This window comes from Peromyscus californicus, unplaced genomic scaffold, assembly GCF_007827085.1.
Source record: "Peromyscus californicus insignis strain IS unplaced genomic scaffold, ASM782708v3 Scaffold_1__1_contigs__length_55948999, whole genome shotgun sequence".
Taxonomy (NCBI): domain Eukaryota; kingdom Metazoa; phylum Chordata; class Mammalia; order Rodentia; family Cricetidae; genus Peromyscus; species Peromyscus californicus.
In genome coordinates, this window is record NW_026294492.1 from 25,930,710 (window position 1) to 25,951,571 (window position 20,862).

At 43.3% G+C, this 20,862-nt stretch overlaps 1 protein-coding gene across 6 annotated transcripts in view; it reads left to right on the plus strand.

Annotated features, from left to right (window-relative positions):
• Positions 1-20,862, plus strand: part of Rasgrp3 (RAS guanyl releasing protein 3) — a 101,229-nt gene that overhangs the window by 68,161 nt on the left and 12,206 nt on the right. For all 6 annotated transcript variants that reach the window (XM_052746288.1, XM_052746287.1, XM_052746286.1 and 3 more), the window contains 6 exons: positions 1,267-1,440; positions 1,825-1,941; positions 4,533-4,808; positions 12,418-12,495; positions 14,836-14,952; positions 18,128-18,243. In XM_052746288.1, coding sequence (XP_052602248.1) covers positions 1,267-1,440; positions 1,825-1,941; positions 4,533-4,808; positions 12,418-12,495; positions 14,836-14,952; positions 18,128-18,243 — 878 coding nt within the window. The remainder of the gene's footprint in view (positions 1-1,266; positions 1,441-1,824; positions 1,942-4,532; positions 4,809-12,417; positions 12,496-14,835; positions 14,953-18,127; positions 18,244-20,862) is intronic.

The following is a 20,862-nucleotide window of genomic DNA, read 5'->3' on the forward strand; positions in this document are numbered from 1 at the left end:
GGAGGGGGCAGTTAACTTAATTTGGTGTCTATACAAATGCCTAACTATGAAACAGGTTGAGAATTAAGAATTGGAAGCGTTGAAGAGCTCTCAACATTAGATGGCCCCTTTCTCAGAGGCAGAGGTCCTGCATTAGACTTTCCTTCCTACACATCTTGACGGACCCTCAGTCCTTTCCTACAACCGTCTCCCTTTCCATCCTCCTTCCTTTCTCACCTGCAGACCCTTCAAGATGCCTCTGTGTTCCTTCTCACTTCTTTATAGAGCTCCGTCAGCTCGTGACTTCAGTGTGCCTCATGAGCTCAGGTGAAATCATTCCCCTTCCAAGGAGCCTGAAGTAAATCACATCATTGCTGGCAAACAAGATGATTTTGACTAGAGGCATGGATTTCTTTCTTTTTCTTTCTTTCTTTTTCTTTCTCTCTCTCTCTGCCTCTCTCTCTCTGTCTGTCTCTCTCTCTCTCTTTCATTCTTCCTTCCTTCCTTTATTTTTTTTTTAACTTTCAATAGTACTAGGGATCAAACCTAGGGCCTTGTACATTCTAGAAGCTGCATCCTTAGTCCAACAAGGAGAAATTTCTGAAAGACTGATGCATTCACCAAACAAATCCTGTTTGTAGAGAACCCTCATGATGCTTCTCAGACACGCCAAGGAAAGCAATTCCCTGAACTTTGTGTAGGATACAAGGCTTCAACTTATGTGGCGGCATCTGCCCTCACAGGCTGAAAATGTCTGGATTGCTAAAGGGCATTCTTACTTTATTTTTTCCTATCTCCTTTGTCCTCTTGAAATGCAAGAGTCTTATTCTTATTTGAGAGTATTATACTCCATCCATTTCCTGTTCTTTAGTGTGTGCCATTGTATCTTAAACGTGCTTATTCTTGGGCGTCACTGGCAGAACTAAAAATGGAAAACCTTAGTTCTTTCCTGGGGAAGATAAAGATCTTATCTGCCTTGGTATTCTCAGGCTAATGGCCTAGATGGATGTGAGTGTTTGGTAAGTTTGGAATCCTCTAGAATAGACCTTTGAATCTTCCTCCTAAAGCACTGCGATTTGTGTGTTTGTGAAAGTGATTTTTGAAATGTAGCAAAATGGCCCATTAAAGGCACAGAGCTCTGGAACTTGAAGGAATTCTTTATAAATGGGAAATGGAAGAAATCACCATGTTGTCACGAAAGGCTAGCTCACCCCCTTTACCTGTCTCATGTCTGATTTTGTGAAAGCTCCATTATAATTTAGAATCTCTGGTTCTTCCTTTCACCAGTTCACAGATTATCAGAGCTACGTCATCCATGGCTGCCTGGAGAATAACCCAACATTGGAGAGATCTATTGCTTTATTTAATGGAGTCTCCAAGTGGGTCCAGTTGATGGTTCTCAGCAAACCAAGTCCTCAGCAAAGGGCAGAAGTCATCACAAAGTTCATCAATGTAGCACAGGTTTGTCTCATACTCAGACGTGGGTTTGGGGAGTCTGTGTAGTCATTAATTTTATTGAGAAAAGTCATCGAGAACTTTGGGGTTAACAATAGAAGAGCTGGACAGTTAAACTGCTTGTAAATGTCTAATGAACAAACCATACTGCTCTCACACAACAAGACTGCCCTTACGGCAGTGCTTTAGAACTATTTAATTGTGTGCTGTGAAATATGATATCTTTCTAAGAGGATTCAATTTTCATCTCCTCTCAAACTGATGTTTCCCCCCCACCCTAGATTCTTGTTATCAACCATGTGCTTGTCTTCACCTATAATTTGGGAAATTCAGAGTCACTTTTAGAAATCCTTACCAAGTACTGCTGTTAACATTTTTTTTTAATTGTAGAAACTCCTTCAACTAAAAAATTTTAACACCTTGATGGCAGTGGTTGGCGGCCTTAGTCATAGCTCCATTTCCCGACTCAAAGAGACCCATTCTCACCTCTCTTCAGAAGTTACAAAGGTACGGTGGATTTTGATCTGAATACAGAGCAAGCAGTATAGATTGCTGAAATGTACTCTGATCCTGACAAGTATTATATAGGAGAGCAATGTTTTTCTCTTAAACCGGTACAAAGTTACCCATAGGGAAATAAATAGAAAGGAAATAGGCCTATCAGCAGATTCGAGACAGAAAACCAGATTGCTGCTCATGGGAAGTGTTACAATAAGAATGTTCTGGCCAGGTTGGTGAGATGGCTCAGCAGGTGAGGATGCTTGTCACCACCCCAAGTGACCCGAGTTTGATCCCTGGAACCCACACGGTGGAAGAAAAGAGCTTATTCCGAAGAGTTGGCCTCTGATCTGCATGCGTAGGCTGAGTCATGCACGCCTCTGCTCCAATAAATAAATAAATAGACAAAGAAAAAAAATGTCCTAACCAAAGATGAATCTATTGTAAATATCATCACCAAATATTCATGTGGTGCTGGCTGTGTGATTAGCTCTCTGATGAATGTGGAAGACATCAGATGAGTGAGATAAATACCCCGTGCTCTCTGAGGCCTACTCTAGTTACCACACTGTGGCACACGGGAGATGCAAAGAAAAGGGAAGCCAGAGGTCTCATGTAGAAATATTCAGACTCACGGGGTGGTGGTGGTGCCTGCCTTTAATCCCAGCACTCAGGAGGCAGAGGCAGGCAGATCTCTGTGAGTTCGAGGCCAGCCTGGTCTACAGAGCGAGCTCCAGGACAGGCACCAAAACTACACAGAGAAACCCTGTCTCAAGAAACCAAAAAGAAAGAAAGAAAGAAAGAAAGAAAGAAAGAAAGAAAGAAAGAAAGAAAGAAAGAAAAGAAAGAAAGAAAGAAGGAAAAAGAAAGAAAGAAAGAAAGAAATATTCAGACTCAAAAGCATGTACCTTTGAAAGCCAGTCACAAATTGATATTCTCTACTCTATTTATTTGCAGACCATATCCAATAACCATTTTACTTACTGAGCAGAGAGGAACATTTTTCCTTATGCTAACACTTGGCTGCAGTAGTAGTAGGGTGTGTTCTGTTTTAACCCTAAGGAACATGAAGATGAAGACAATCGAAATTGGCTAAATAATAAAGCCGTCTACTGTCTGACAACCTTGGCAGTCCAGTGGCTGGGGGACCTCCAGGCATGACCTTATCAGAGTCTGGCTCAGTTGCTTCTCCTTCTTCCCAGTATCAGGGATTTGTGGCTGCTTTTGTTCATTATTGTTTTGTTGTTTGTTTGTTTGCTTGCTTTATTAGCCCGGCTTCCCTCCTGGTTGGGCTTTGGGGAGCAACAGGAAAGATCTTTTATTCATGAAAGACTTCTCATTTGAACTCTCGTTAAAGACCTGCTTTCTAGACATGTTTGGCCATCTCAAGTCCATCCTGGACCAGTAACAGTTGTCAAAGAAATACAGTGTACTTAGTGTCTTAACCCTCTGTTCCTAAACTGTCTACAAAGGGGTGGAATTCCCATGCTGGAGCAGATGATTGGAGCAGATCCCTTCCTATGCCCTGCGGGGAGCGCGATAGAAACAGGTCATCTGAGCCTTGTGGGATGCTTTTGGAAGGGGAAGACTAGTAAGAGGGGATTTATTAGAAAGTCTAGTTGTTGTTCACTAACCAGCAAAAAATGATCTATATAGACATGAATGAATATGCCACAGAAGCACCACTATCTGGCCTCAAACTCTGCCCTCATCCCAAGTATAAGGGGACTTAGTCTGGGCTCTATTTTTTCTTACGCATTGGACTCAATTTCAAGTAAAAGGCAAAAAGAAAATTTAAGTTGTACAGAATAAGGGGCTTGAGGTTTAAGTATATCTTTAAAAATTATATATTAGAAGGATGGAGAGATGGCTCAGCCTTTAAGGATCTTCCAGAGAATGGGGCTTTGAGTCCCAGTAACCACATTATGGCTCACAACTGTCTGTCCCAGAGACTAACACCCTCTTCTAATTTCTACATGCACCAGGCCAGGCACACATGTGCTGTAAACACATGCATGCGGACAGAGCACTCATATACATAAAGTAATAACACACACTCACTCATGCACACACACCCTTAAACTCTTCTTATAGGAAAAGAAATTGAAACCTGAACAAGTGAGAAGCCATGTTCACATTCGCCCCTTTAGTTTAGTGTGGAACCTCAACCTCCAGCTCAGGGGAGCTTTTCCTGCTCCTCCTTGTCCCAGACCAACCTTCAAGTGACATTTGTAATGCAGTTCTTGGAAACCTGAAGGCATTGTAATATGCCGCCTGCTTGCCTTTGTGAATTGTAATTTCTCCTGACTCTCCGAATCCTAAGCAGCTGCGATGCCATTTTGCAGCCCCTAGGTAAGCGGAGGTAGAAGCCATTGATGTGGTGTTGGAAAATGGAGCAGGCTGTTCAAGGGAGAAAGCCAGGCCTAGTACGCTTTTCTGGTTTTCTTCCTCTCGGTCGACGGTTTCCCCGCATCAACATTGGTGTAGCCGATACTCCTCCCCACCGCTGAGGAATTCCAAAGCCGCGTACTCCAGGGTCGGGGAGTGGACAGGAGACAAAGCTGTTGTTTGGAAATGTCGTCTTTTCCGTCTCTCCCCAGAACTGGAACGAAATGACAGAGCTGGTCTCCTCCAACGGCAATTACTGCAATTACCGCAGGGCCTTCGCCGACAGCGACGGCTTCAAAATCCCCATCCTGGGCGTGCACTTGAAGGACCTGATAGCGGTCCACGTCATTTTCCCAGACTGGATGGAGGAGAAAAAAGTGAACATTGTGAAAATGCACCAGCTCTCCGTTACCCTGAGCGAGCTGGTCTCCCTGCAGAACGCCTCTCATCACTTGGAACCTAACATGGATCTGATCAACCTGCTCACTGTGAGTCCGCAGCGGCCAAACCTGTGCTGAACAAACAGCACTTTGGGCCCTTAATTCCTAGTGCCCTAGGAAGACAGGTTGCAACCATTCGCTTTTGATGAAAAATAATTTAGGGGTTAATACACGATAAGGTGTCTCAAAGAATGAGGAAAACGGAAACTTACCCCCATAAGGAGTGTGACTGGAGACTATAGCGTTGGCGCAAATCCGTTTTTCTTCTTTGGGGTGGGACCTGGTCTCTGCCTATATGAACCTCTTCGGTGAGTCTTTGCTCCCTAAGAGACACCTTGGCTCTCTGCTCTCCCTCAGGACCCCTGCCCAACTGATCAGTTCTTTCCTTGTGCCCTCAAGTCCTCGGCTTCTCTTTCCATTGAGAATTCAGACTCCATCTTTATTCTTAATGTGAAAGTTCTTGTTCTGTATTATATGTGTATACATGGTGTATGTGGCGGGGGAGGGAGAAGGGAGGGAGGGAGAGAGAGAGAGAGAGAGAGAGAGAGAGAGAGAGAGAGAGAGAGGAACCTTTGAGCATACCACAGCACACATGTGGAGGTCAGAGGACAACGGTCATGCAGCTTGCTCTCTCTTCCCAGGTTTGTGCAAGGAGTGCCTTTACCAGCTGAGTCATCTTGCTGGCCCCTTCTTGTGCTTTTTTTGTTTTGGTTTAGTTTCCAGGGATTTGTTGTTGTTGTTTGTTTGCTTGTTTTAGACTTGGGTCCTGCAATTTAGCTCGGGCTAGTTTTGAACTTGTGCTCCCTGTGGCCTCAGTCTCCGAAGTGCTAGGGTGAGAGCCGAGGGTCAGCATATGCTGCTTTTAAAGACGTGGTCTTTCCAGAGTACTCTTTGTTCTCTTCTAAAGCAGTAATGAGTCTGTCGCGTGTCATCCTCGTACTTTACATTTTCCCTTAACTGTAGAAAGGCATTGCTCTGCATTCCATAGGTTTCTTCCTGTTCATGTGCTTTTTTTTTAACTGTATACCCAGCACTTTTCACAGTACCTGGCTGAGAACTCAGAAGACAAAGTAAATGCTGTATTTAGGAGTAATGAGTGTCAGCTGCTCCGATTATTATTTATTTATGTTGGCACGTGTGACAGACTGTCTAGATGGTCTTCAGATCTAGAGCTTTTTAGACACAGCATGTATACAGATGAAGACATCTTCCCTCGGGTCTTCTTTTCGAGGAGGAAGAAGCACAAACAACAAATTCTCTTACCCTTGCTTAAACAAGGGAGGGCACAACTTCCCCATTTGGCTTCACAACAGTGTAGCACCTGAAACTTGACTGCCACAGTGAATCGGTGTTTTCTTCTTATGTCCACGGAAAATCAAAGCAGTAACTCTTCGAAAGCTCCAATCGCCTAAATCCCCTACAATGGCTGCATTGGAGTAGGAGCCTGACTCCCAGACTTCATATCCACTGTTCCTAGAGCAAGTAATTGTTATCCAAGGACACATCCCTGAGTTATTATCATTCTAATAATTATTGACTGTACTCAATATGAAGGTGAAGTGGTCAACACACAGATCTCTTGGGTGTATGATAAATGATAAACAAAAAGACTTTCTCCAACGGGGAACTACCTCACAATAGTTCAAGCACCTGCACTGATTAATCGTTTGCCATGTAAATATGTTTCCATGAATCAGTGCCCAGAGTTGTAGCCACAACCAGGCAACAAACCACAGGACAGACAGGTGATGTCTGAAGAGAAGTGCCACTGTGGGCCCTCAGTTTCAAGTGTCTGCATCTAAACTGTATTCTTAACCTTGAGTATAACTTCACAAGGCAGGTGCCTGCATTTGGACAATGTCTCAAATGCCTAAAAGACAATAATAATGTAGGGACATTAAATTTGAGTTTTAAGTACGTCAACCAAGGGAAAGGTTTATTGGTGGTAGAGTACTTGCCTAGGATGCACAAGGCCCCGGTTCTATATACAAAACAAAACAAAACCTAAATGCACCAAGAAACATTATCCAAAAGAGGTGTTTAGGAAAATTCTGAATTTTCTTTTAAATGAAAGTTCAATGGTACAAATGGGGAACCTGAATTAAAAAGAAAAAAAAGTTAAGAAATAATTCTTTTTGTAGAAAAAAAAAAAAAGAAAAGAAATGATGCCAGAGGGTGCCCACTCTTTCTTTTAGGAACACTGAGGGAAAAATGCAGAAGTGGCTTGGAACCATATTTAAGGGCAGTGCTGCACAACCCAGAGTGATGGCAAAAATCCTATATGAAAAGTCTTGGGGCTGGAGAGATGGCTTAGGGGTTAAGAGCACTGGCTGCTCTTCCAGAGGACCTGGGTTCAGTTCCCAGCACCCACATGACAGTTCACTGTCTGTAACTCCAGTTCCAGGGTATCTGACACCCTTGCACTAATGCACATAAGATAAAAAATTAGTAAATTATTAAAAAAAAAGAAAAGTCTTGATCTTAGCCCTGCCCCTGTGCTAACCAGTTCTGACTTTGCCTTTTTCATAATGTTTCTGTGCTCATTTATGAATGAATTTCTATGGATCTAGAAATATAGAACAGCAAAGCATGAAAATAAAGAAATGTTTCTGTGGTGTTGGCACATGGCCCACTGACTCCCTGGGACAGCACAGGCCTTCAGAAGGGTCACCACACCTAAGCCAGTTTCTACTTAGATCTAATATCTTTCTTCCCTCCCCACAAGCAAGTAAAATGTTCATTACTCACAAGGTCACATCCATTTTTTTTCCCGACCTCTGAGAAGGTAATATTCCCAACATGAGTCTGGGGGAAACTTCTGTGTTCACTCGAGTCTAGTGGCCACTTTATGAAGTACATACATGTCTGGATTAGAACCACACAACTGTAGCGGTCTGAGGCATGAGAGCAAGTCCATAAGCGTAGCTTTTAAGAAGTGATTCAGTTTTCTCCAAGTCAAGTTTTTTGCCCAAAGTGGCTGTGTTCTTCAGTGACCCACATGAGCTTCAGACACCAAAAGACAGAAAGTGAGAACTCAAGTTAATGAGCAATTATTAAACTCCTATTTTGTGCATCAGGCTGTCTACCAGTGCTGGAACTTTCCATGACCCCTGATTCACATGACACTCCCTGTGTATGTCCCGGGTGTATTCTCACAAGGGCCCTATAATGAATCCTGGGGAAAACTTAGAAAAATGTCACACCACCTCTGTTCCTTCCTTTCTCAAAAATGAAGGAGCTGAGATTTATGAATACCCAAGACGTCTAAAAGTGACTAACTTCTGGACACAAGGTTGGGGAACTTTCTCCCACGGATAATGTATTAGTCGGCTTTTCATCGCTATAACAAATGCCCAGTATAAATCAATTTATGAAAAGAAAGGCTTGTTTTGCCTCAGTCTGTTAGAGTTGGCGCCATTGCCTTGGTTCTGTGGCAAGGCTGCACACACGCAGAGCAACACACGGCAAAACACGATCACTTACCTCATGGCGGGAAAGTGGAAAGAGAGGAGGACATGGCGGAATTCCAACAATTCCCTTGGAGGCATGCTCTCATGATTTGAAGACCTCTCACTGGGCTTCACCTCTTAATGTCCCACTACATCACCATAGTGCTGAGCCACAGAACAATTTTTTAACGTATGGGCCTTTGAGGGGGCTTTTAAGATGTAAATTAATAGTGGATGATTGACCTTGGATGGACGTCTGCTCTCTACTGTGGGCGTATTTACTACTAACATATAGTTTATTTTGTACCACTAAAAATTTAAGCAATATTTTCCCCCAACCTTTTTCACTATTTATTTAGAGAATAAAATTTACGAGGCAAAGACCATGTTACTTTCGCCATTGTGTCCTTTGTCCCTTGAACAGCATGGGTTAAGTGAAGAGCGGAGGACGTGGCATTAGACTGGTGGGATTTAGATAGTTCTCTCTTTCAGGGTAGATCTGGAGAAGGCATTTTTTACTCCTTGAGGTCCCAAGTCATATAATGAAGAGTTCTCACAGCTGTTGCCTCTGTTTCATGACCTATGAAACAGACAAGTTCTTTTCGTGGTATTTTTAGCCCCATCAGTTACCTTTACCATTTTGAGCGCATGCAAATAGCTGGAAAGCCCCTATGTTTTTATAGTCTCGTTTTTAAAAAGAAAGAAAATTAAAAAGAGAGCAAAGAAGAAAGAGAGGGAGGAGAAAGAAAAATAAGGAAAAGGTGATTGCTAAACTGATGAGTATAAATAGTTTGATGATCAAGTGTGTTTTGTTTTATAATAAGCCAATTTTAACATGAAGTCTAACTCTAGATTCACCTGTGCTGACAGGATTGGTGGTAAATGTAACTGACAGTGGGTCAGAATATTGTCTAAAACCACCAGGGACAAAATATGTTCGGCAAAAGCTGGTCGTATTATTTAAAAATGGGAAGTAGACAGGGAAAATCCTTAGGTTCCCCAAGGAGATCTAGAGAGGAAATAGGGTTGTGACTGGCAGGGCAGAAATTGTAGCAGTAGCCTTGGGGACAGTTTTCTGTTCACAGATAAACAGATGACATGTGGCTGCTACATTGCCTAGATGCCAAGCCCGTATCTGTGACCTTCTAAGCAAAACCAGTGGAATAGATACACATTAGCTCATTTAAATCTTCATCAAGGTCCTGACTGGAAGCTGTGTTGATCAGGAAGAAATCAAGAAGCTTAATGGCTTGCTCAGGATCATAACATTTATAAGTAGAAAGAAGACATTTGGAGAAGACCAAATCATGTCCATTATATGCCCATCCACCATGGGAAAAAAACCTAACAAGCATACATGTGAATTTAGGGGTGTCTTGTGGGCATTTCTGGTTGAATGTCTTGGAGCTGCTGTTACCTCATTGGAGGATGCTGGTGCCAGTCATTATGGATTTGGACATCACAGGACTTGGAGGCAAGTCAGGAGGGAGGAAACATGCTTGTCGTTCAGTGCCAGAGCTAACTCCTGATAGCAAGGAATTTGGAAGGAAGACTGCACTTGGCTTTCTCTCTTCATCTTTGGAAGATCCTCCCTGCAAGGCCTCAAACTGCAATGGAGGCAAAAAGGACAGACGTACTGCCCACTTTCATGAGGCATGGCGCCCAGCAGAATCCTCGGTTAGGGGTTTACCAAGTGGTAGATGACTTCCCATGGCAGCTGTGTTTTATTTATATAGTAACGTGAAAGTTGTTTGTTGCCCATGACCAGTGTTCAAATATTGTCCTAATTCATATTAAACTCCAGATTGCCGACTTCTGACAGACTAGAGCTGGCCAACTTGACATCAAATGTCAGGCAGACATATATTTATTATGTCCGAATAATGACTGCTTCCAACTTTTCAGAGACCATATCGCCCCCTATTGCTTCCCTAGCAGAGAGCTGGTGTTCCATTCCATGTACCATAACAAACTGGAGGAAAGATTGAAAACCTAGTAGCATCTGCAAGGATCCTTTTCCCTCCCCAAATAAGTCATTGTGATACTGTATCAGCTATTACCTAGTTGCTGACAATATCTGACAATGCCTTTAATCCCAGTACTCAGGAAGCTGAAAGAAGTCGATGTTGTTGGTTGTTTTTGCTCTTTTGTTCTTGCTCTTTGTGTGTGTGTGTGGGGGGCTGCCACCCACCCAGCTCCCAAATAAATCACACACGGAGACTTATTCTTAATTATAAATGATCGGCCTTAGCTTGGCTTGTTTCTTGCCAGCTCTTCTTAAAGTATCTCATCTACCTTTTGCCTCTGGGCTTTTCCATTTGCTTGCTTCTGTATATCTTACTTTCACTCTTACTCGGTGGCTGGCTGTGTGGCTGGGTGGTTGGCCCCTAGCATCCTCCCCTCCTTGTTCTCTTGCTCTTTCTTCTCCTTTCTAATGTTCATCTTCTATTTATTCTCTCTGCCTGCCAGCCCCACCTATCCTTTCTCCTGCCTCGCTACTGGCCGCTGTTCAGCTCTTTACTAGACCATCAGGTGTCTTAGACAGGCAAAGTCACACAGCTTCACAGAGTTAAACAAATCCAACATAAAAGAAGGCAACACATCTTTGCATCATTAACCAAATGTTCCACAGCATAAACAAATGTAACACACCTTAAAATAGTGTTCTACGACAGGCAGGCAAATTCTGAGTTTGAGGTCGACCTGCTCTACATCTCGAGTTCCAGGTCAGCCAGGGGTTACATAGTGAGACCTCCATCTTTAAAAACAATAGAGAAAAGCAACTTAAAAACTTAAAAGAGAAAACCAAGTTATTTTGTCGCACAGTTCAAGCATCCAGTCTATTATATCAAGAAAGCCGCTGTGACACAAGCTTGAAGCAGCTAGTCCCAGCGTGTCTTCAGTCAGGAGCAAAGAATGACAGGCTGGTACATGGCTGGATCTCCCTCATCTTTATACCGTCTAGGACCCAGCTTAGGGAATGGTGCCACCCAAACTTAGGGTAGGTCTTTCCACCCAATGAGGCTCACTTAGATAATCCCCCACAGCTTTGCCCAGATATTTCTGTCTTTGGTGAGTCTAGATCCAGAAGAATAGATAATATTAACCACCACAGGCACCAATGTGTCCATCAAATATCCTTTTAGTGCACCCTGTTTCGTTCTTTTGAATGATTGGCTGCTTCCTAGAGGCATTTGTCTCTGACACGGGTGAACAGGTGTGACTGCTATTTAGAGAAAGGTAAATACAGTGTCCATTATTAGCAAGCAGGATTTCCAAGACCTGGGAAGATTTGGGGGACCTCTTTATAGCAAGGTCAATTTTATTCTTCTTAGGAAGGAACTTCAGGTAACGAAGTCTTTGATTTGAATGATGTATGGAGTGGCTGCTAGGACAGTGCTGTGACTGACCCCTGGCACATGTTATGTGATTGACAAAACGTTTTCCAAGTGAATGACTGCTCTGGGATGGCTATGGTGTCAACTTTGTTTTTTTAAGTTCGAACAAAAAAACCCTAGAAGACATAGTCTGTCTCTAGCTCTCTTTTCACCCCTTTCTTTCTGTTCTTCTTTGCTCCAAGTGATGATTTATTCTTTCTTCAACAAAACAAAAAACCTTAGAGGACATTTGTCATGCCTCAAGGCTGGTAGCACTGACTCTCACCATCGTTGGTGAAGCGGCGTGATTCCTCAAGTCTCCTGGCACTGAAGGGCGTGGGTGGGGACTGTCTGGCTCACTGTGAACCTCATGACTTGCTTTAGGTGAGCGGGAGCATGCACGGTAGTTGTATACACTCTCCAACGTTGGTGTAAGCTGTTGCCCTTGCCTATGCTGGCCTTCTCTTCCTCTTAATTCTTTCCAGTTGACAGCTACCTCCTGAATCTTTCCTGACCACTTCAGTCTCTAGGGTCCTTGTGTGTAATACTGAATATGTTCAGGACTGAACGTGTAAGAGCTGTCCAGCCAACACCACAAGGAAACGGAGTCCATTGTGTTTTTCTTGATGCTGATGACCAGGCCAGGATTAACTTTTCCTTTTTAAATTTTTATTTCTTACCCTCTGCATGCCTCTGTATCTTTGAACTCTTTTGCATCCATCCAGATTACTGGGCACGAGATGTACAGCCTTCCATTTGAAAAGATTTCAGTAATGTGCATAAAGAAATGCGGTCCAACGTAATCACTAGTGTCGTTCGATTTTGCCATAGCTCTCTCTGGACCTCTATCACACTGAAGATGATATTTACAAACTGTCACTGGTGCTGGAGCCTAGAAACTCTAAATCGGTAGGTATTGCTTTTCTCTCAGGACTCCAAACACTGTTTGTCATTTATTGTCATTGGCCATTTCGATGGTGTTTTGTGTTCTTAAGATGGAAGAACTTTGAAGATCTGTATAAGTCTCATTTGACCAATGGGCCAGCTTATTCCCAAAGGGTTCAGAATTATTTCTTCTCATCAAACGCTGAAGGAGAGGAAGACTATCATCCGTATGCTGTTTTATTATTGACCTTTTATCTTTTGTATCCCCCTCTAAGAACTCACCTACACAAGAGACCAAAAAAAAAAAAAAAAAAAAAAAAAAGTCATCCTAGTATTTAAGATCCTGTGTTAGGTAGGGTTTCTGTCCATATCCCTTATATCTTTCCAGGCTTTGTTAAATAAATAAATAAATAAATAAATAAATAAATAAATAAATAAATAAATAAATAAAGGAGTTGGAAAGAAGGCTTAGCGATTAAGAACACTTACTGCTATTGCTGAGGACCAGGTTCAGTTCCCAGCACCCACACAATGGCTCACAACCACCTGTAACTCTGGTTCTAGAGGTTTTAATGCCCTCTTGTGGTCTCCACACATGAGGTGCATTCACACATGCAGGTGCAAACACTCATACACAGAAATGAAAATAAAATAAAATAGACAGAAACGAGCAAAAATACCAACAGGAACAGCACAAAAACACCCTCACGCCCCATTGAAGTAGTTTAAGAAATTTTTTATCTGTCTCAAAAATTTTGTGACTAAGAATGATTAAAGAAGACACCTAAGGTTGACCTCCAGCATCCACATACCCATGAAATACATGCTTGCACACATGTGCGCACACACATTCCTACACACAGAGCTATGGTGTATGAAGAAAGGGATGCCAAAGTGTGAGTGTGTGCATGAATCTGTCCAAATTGTATGAAGTTGTTGGTCTTGCTAGTTGCCCCAATCAGTAGTACCTACCTCAACATAGTTTGGGGTTTAAATGAATTATGGTTCCTTCTCATATTCCCTTGAAAAAATTTAGCCCCAGTTCATATAAAAAATAAAGAGTCTCCTAGAAGGGGTTTGCCTGTGTATACCAGTAAAAACACCTCCACTGTATAAAGGTCCCACAGAGAACAGTAAATAAACCGCACAGCAGCCTCAGCTCGGCTTCCGGTTGGATTGTGTGTCCTGCTTGCATTATGAATTATGGTTACCACATTCCCCAGGTGACTAAGAAAAAATGTCTTGAAAGACAGACAAAACCTACTGGAAAAGCCTGTGGAGAAGTCAGTGGCAGGAGAGAGGATAGAGAGACAGAAGTAATTATCATCTTAAACGAAGTGTGGGTGCAAAGGACAGGAACTTGGCCTCGTGTTGGTTACTAGTTATTATATGCATTCAATGCAAATTTATCACTAATATAAACTATTTAAAAAACTGATAAAATTAGATAACTTTTGTTTGAGATAGGCTCTTGCTATAAAACCTGTGCTGGTCTCAAACTCTTGATCCTCTGCCTCAGTCTCCCAAGTGCTGGAATTACAGGTATGTGCCACTGTGGTTGGCTTGATAACTGTAATCTATTTGTATGCATGTGTGTGTATGCATTCATATATACATACACACATATGTAAAAGTCCATGGTGCATTATCATGTGAACCTTTAGAAATGATCTGGTGAGTCTCCCAAGTGCTGGAATTACAGGTATGTGCCACTGTGGTTGGCTTGATAACTGTAATCTATTTGTATGCATGTGTGTGTATGCATTCATATATACATACACACATATGTAAAAGTCCATGGTGCATTATCATGTGAACCTTTAGGAATGATCTGGTGATAATCTATAGTTAGAGAACTCAGATGGGGTATTTTAAGTAAGTTTTTATACTTACTTAAAAGAATAAAATGGAGGCTGCTATTAAACAAAGGGCATCATCAAAACATATCCTTAGCCATGTGCTAGTGCACGCCTAGAAGACTCACTCAGAGGCTAAGGCAGTGGAATGGTAAGTCCCAGAGCTACGTAGCAAGGGCCTTTGTTTCAAAAAGCCCAAACTAAGGCAAAGCATGTTTTGAGTTACTGGTTAAACTCTATTAACAAAAGATGTTGCTTTATTGACATGTGAAGCTGCGTACGGTGGTCTAAGGAGGCAGAGGCAAGAGGATCTATACAAACTTGAGACCAGCCTGGTCTGTGTTGCCTCAGTCCTGCTGGGGTGCCATAGTGAGACACTGTTCCAAATAAATAAACACTTGAGCACTATATAGACTTAAGTCTTTCCTGCTATTCATATATTAAATTGTCTCTCTTGGTAGATCAAGGCCCAGTTAATGTTGAAAAATGTGTCTGTGTGTTCTTTTAGCAGCCTACCTCCCCCACAACACCCAACAAGCCTGTGGTGCCCCTGGAGTGGGCTTCAGGGGTGATACCAAAGCCAGACCCCACAATCATCAACAAACACATAAGGAAGCTGGTTGAGGTAAGTGACTGAAGGAGAATAAGCAGAGAGTTCTAGAAAGACTCTTTCTCTTTCCTGAGTGTTCTCTGATTGTCCAGAAATCAGATGACCATGAAAACGGCTCCTGGACAAGTAGGAACAGTTGAGCTTGATTGAGGAACAAGTTCGTCAACTGGCACTCCATGCTTCCTGCATTGGCCCCAAGAGGGGGATTTATCAGAAAGAACCTTTCCGTCTCTTGTCTATGCCTTCTTATTTACCCAAATATCCTCAGCTCCCTCTAGCTCCCTTCTTGGGCATTTATCATCTCTCTCACTGCCATCATCTTGAAGAACGTTAGAGATTAGAATTACTCATGGAAAACCCACTCCAGATTATTTTGTTACTTCCGAGCAGGGAAATATCCTGTAAACTGGATTGTTTCACCTGCTGTATAGTATGAGGGTTTTATGACACAGCCACCCAACACCACTGAGGTCAGAAAAATCACTCAATCCAAGTCAAGGCTCTTTCAGGGTTCTCCCTGTGGAAAGCAAAACAGATTTGGGTGTGGTGGTACACCCATGTAATCCCAGCACCTGGGAGGCTGAGGCAGGAGGATCGGTGAGTTTGAGGATACCCTGGACTACAGTGAGACCCTGACTCAAAGGATGAGAGAGAAAGAGAGAGAGAGAGAGAGAGGGGAGAGAGAGAGAGAGAGAGAGAGAGAGAGAGAGAGAGAGAGAGAGAGAACAGAAGAGTAGGAGCACAAATGTGGAGGAAGAAGTGGAAATGTCTCTGTCATTGGAAACTATGATCCAGGCCTAATTAAAGCCCTGCTTTCACAGACTGGTACATTGTCTATTACATTAAGGTTGAATGTAGGAGACAGAGTATCTGTGAGAAGGAAGATAGTGCTGTTTGCTGGAAAGGGATGTTTCAGAAGAATACAAACATCTTGGAAAACCCAATGATTTTGGCAATTGCTGAGGAAAGTTTTATGTTGGGTGTGAGGCAGAAAGAAGTAGTTCAAAGGCATAGTGTGGAAGGCCAGGTGTGCTAGTGCACATGAGGGGCTGAGACAGGAGAGTTAAAGGCAACCAGAGGTACACAACAGGACCCAATCTCAAGAACAAGTAAGCTGAGTGCTGGAAAGGTTACTCGGTGGTTAAAAGGACTCTCTGCTCTTCTGCACGGCATGGATTTGATTCCTAGCACCCACATCAGGTGGCTAACAACCAACTCTAACTCCAGCTAGGGGATTCAACACCACTGTGGCTTTTGTAGGCACCTGAATGCACGTGCATGAACACAGACATACAGGCACATGTCCAATTCAAAAACAAAAATGGATCTTAAGCAAGCAAGCAAACAAACAGAAGACCCAAGCAGGCCAATGACAACCACAAAGGTGGTGTGGAAGGGACTTTTGCTGAGGGAAGGGCCTAAGAAAACCATATAGTCCAGGGCAAAGAGGGACAGAGTTTGGGGGCCAAAAGGACCCAAGGAGGACATTTCACATCAGGATGCTCTGATTACAGAAAATGAAAACTGAGAAGTAGAGATCTTTCTTTTTTGACGTTCTTTTCCCTCCCATGTTCTTGCATCTCTTAAAATTAGTGTACAACCTATTATATGTCATTATGGCATTGTCAAACACATTTTGTGTTTACTTATTCTCCTGGCTTCCTCTTCTCCCCCAGGCTCTGTCTCTATTTGTACCCTCCCACCCCAGTAACCTCCTTTCTGCCTTTGTGTCTCATTCGTCCTGTCCTGTTGTTCTCCCAACAGCTCCTATTTCCCCCTCACGCTTTTCTTTTTGCTTTCCCAGCTTATACCCACACCCACATAGACCTATACACACACACACACACACACACACACACACACACACACACACACACACACAGAAACATTCAAAGCTAAGATCTGCATGTATGAGAGAGAATGTGTGGTTTGTTTGTTTGTTTTTTTCTTTTTGAATCTAGGTCACCTCATTTAATATAATACTTTCCAGATCCATCCATTTTTTCTGAAAATTCCAAATTTTTTTAACAGCTGAATAAAAATTTCCCATTGTGTGTGTGTACCACATTTTCATCATCTCAATACTTATCCACTAGCCAAACAACTTGAAGGTTAAGTGTTTTGAAGTGCCTAATATTTGTCATTGAATATCCATACTTTAAGATTTATTTATTTATTATGTATACAGCATGTATGACTGCAGGCCAGAAGAGGGCACCAGATCTTATTACAGATGGTTGCGAGCCACCATGTGGTTGCTGGGGATTGAACTCAGGACCTCTGGAAGAGCAGTCAGTGTTCTTAACCTCTGAGCCATCTCTCCAGCCCCCGAATATCCATACTTTAATTTATAGAGTACAAGAATTTTGTAAACGGAACTTTAGTACAAGTTCATAAATGAAATGGCCTTTTATTTGATTAAGCTAATGGTAAGCATTACCCAAACTGGGCCAATCTTTCAGCAAGGAATTAGGTTTGGACTACGGTAACAGGGTTGGGGAAGCAGAGAGAGAGAAGAGAAGGGAAGGGGATGGGGAAATTGAGAGTCTCTTCTGAGCAGGGGGCAGCCTGCAGGATGAGGTGGGTCCAGATAAATGCTTTTTTGACATTGCATGATGTGCTTGGGGACTCTCTGTACACGCTGTAATATCTGTTGTCAAGTATACCCTTAGGATACTTGATTTCTGAAGGGGAGAGTTCGTGTGCCTCTCTTACCATTCCAAATGATTTTTAGCCTGTATATTGACTTTTATTTGAATTATAGAATTGATTTGTTCATTTGTAAACATTTCTTCCCTCCAAGAATGAATTTTTAAAAAAAAATCTTACTAGGATTTTGATGGGGATAACATTCAACACATATTTTCAGTTTTGAGGTAATTTAAATTTCTAAAGTTTCATTTTCTATTTTCATGGTATTATAATCAATAAACTCACCAACCTAACTCCTACTCAACCCTGAGGTCTCAGTTTAGACTTTTCTTCCTCTAGGAAATCTTTATTTAAATTCCAACCTCGAAGCCCTTCACAAACCACTTACCGTTTTATAGTGTTCAACAAGCCTTGAGTTTACAGATCCCCCACCGGATTCAAGGCCCTTTGATTGAATGGATAATCCACTTACTGTTTTTCTCAAGTTTAATGCCTGACTTATACACGCTCACAGTCAACGTTCATCTATCCTTTGCAGTCCGTGTTTCGAAACTATGATCACGACCATGATGGATACATCTCCCAGGAGGATTTTGAGAGTATTGCTGCCAATTTCCCCTTCCTAGACTCCTTCTGTGTGCTAGACAAAGACCAGTAAGTCTCACTTTGTCTTACTTAATGGATCTAGCTTGAAGCAGAAGACGATCTAGGGGGTGGGGCCAGGCAAACCTGCATCCTGCATCCTGACAAGTCGTACCCTATTGTTCTGATAGGGCAGTCTGGCTTTTCACTCCTTGTTTTTCTTGGTATCCCTAAACATGACCAGTGGGTGCTGTCCCAGGGCAGACCACATCTCTGTTAAACGTAAGTGCCCATTTGCAAATGAGCCAGCTCTCAGTTTCTTTCAATCCTTGCACTACTTCACTACCAGCCCTGAAAGCCCCATCAAGACAAGTAGAAGTGACAAACGTGATGGCAGATGCCTGTGGTCCAGGCTACTTGGCAGGCTGAGGCGGGAAGATCAGAAGTTTGGGCTCTGCTTGGCCTTCAGAGAAAGAATTCAACAACAGCCTGGAGGACTTAATCAGTGAGACCATGTCTCAAAATAAAAAAAAAAAATGTTAAAAGAAGGCTGAGGATAAAGCGGAGGGTAAAGAACTGCTGTGGGGACCCCTCCCTCTCCACACCCACAATTTAAGTCCAGTGTTCCTAATGACTGGCCAACATTCTTCTTTCTAGTAACTCACAGAGTAAGCTCCCGCTGTCTTGTGGTTCTGCGTACATCTTGGTTCTTGGAATTCCTAGCCTGTGAGAGGACACACGGTAGACAGGCACAGGAGTTTCTTAAGCTCCTTGCTCTTTGAGGACTTAATACCATGGCTGTTGGAAGCTGGAAGCTTCTGTGCCAGGAGATCTGTATGATGTGAGATGGGCTATATGCTAGGTAGCAAGTTCTCCTTCCTCTGTCTCTTGAGCCTTGAGCTGCCCAGTGGTTGAGCTCCAGTTGCCCTATTCCCTTTATAGTATAATAAATGGATCCCTGGGGCATGTATGATTCACTGATTCTACATCTGCACATATATGTGTGTGCACGTTTCTTTATATATATATATATGTATATGCTGACACATATGTATGTATCTCAATGAATGTCGTCCAAATTGGACTTTTGTGTCTGTTTGTGATTGATGCATATGTCTGCGGAAATTGTAGGATAATTTTTTTAAGGATGGGAAAGATACGAGATGACTTAATTTTATAAATTCTAAGTATGATTCAAGTTGTCTTGCATATGAGATGAAAACAAGGATCTTCAGTTTGGGGTACAACTATGGCATCGTTCATAGCAACAGGGAGACCTGTGGTAATACGAGTTGGAAAGGAAGATAGGGACTTTGCCGTGGTTGTGTTGATTTTGAGAGGGGTGTACAGGAAGAGATGCCTAGTAAGTTATTGAAGACGTAGTACAAAATGTGTGAGAACAGCCCGGGCGGTGGTGGTGCACGCCTTTAATCCCAGGACTCAGGAGGTAGAGGCAGGCGGATCTCTGTGAGTTCGAGGCCAGCCTGGTCTACAGAGTGAGTTCCAGGACAGGCACCAAAGCTACACAGAAAAACCCTGTCTCGAAAATTAAAAAACAAAAAAACAAAACAAAAACAAAAACAAAAACAAAAAAACTGTGAGAACAGTTGGGGTTGGAGGCGCACATCAGCTTTTCAGCCCCGCCACATTAGCTGGCTGCTGGAGCTCGGAGCAATAGTCCTTTCTGGTGGGAAATGTAGGGGAGACGAGCTCAGGGCATGGGAAACCAGCCTGCAAGACTACCCCTTCCCACTCGTGGATGATGAAGGTAACAAGTGGAATTCTGCAGAAGAGACAGAGAAGGGGGAGCAGGAGAGGAGAGAGTGAAGCAGAGCGGCACCGAACTGCCGGCTCTACAGAGAAGAGGGTGTCGACAAATAAATCTGCCCCCGGCTCTACAGAGAAGAGGGTGTCGACAAACAAACCTGCCCCCGGCTCTACAGAGAAGAGGGTGTCGACAAATAAATCTGTCCCCCGTGTCACACACCGCCATGAGGCTGGCGGTGTCGAAGAATGAGAGGAGGCCACCGAGCATCGCCCTTAGCGACATTTTTGGTAGGGTATAGCCGTGGGAAGAACTTGACTGGGTAGTATGGAATGATGGCAGAAAATGCTGAGGAGTGGCGCTTTGACAACTTTGGGGGTTGGTAAGAGAGAAAGACCAGTGCTGGGGAAGACAGCCGGAGCAGGGAAAGAGATCAGAGGAGGGAAGTATTGGGCATCTCCGTAAACAGAAGAAGGAGGTGAGAAAAGTGAGCAGAGCCTGGGAGAGCGCAGAGGTCTGTGGAGGCTGGAGAGCGGGGATGGCGGGGGGTGGGGGTGGGGGGGGTGGGGGGTGGGGGGGTGGGAGCCTGGATGGGAGCAGCCCTCCTTCTGACACCATAGGGAAGAATAAAGGAATCCTGAGCAGGGCAGGAAAGATGGGATCTCTGTACCCCAGCCCTTCCCTGTGTCACATGGGTTTGGTCTTTACTGATAGACAAGTGACAAGCAGGGTGTGTGGTGAGCGGAGAACACATAGGTGGAAGAGGAGAGTCATTCTGTGTAGAGGAGATCTGGAGGGGTTTGCTTAGATAAGCAGTGGGTCTGGAGGACACAGATGCAAAGGCCACTGTGGGTGGTGGGGGGTGCAGCCTGCAATGAGTTAAGCTGAATAAAGTTGGGAATGACAGCAGCGATTTCAGCCTTGCT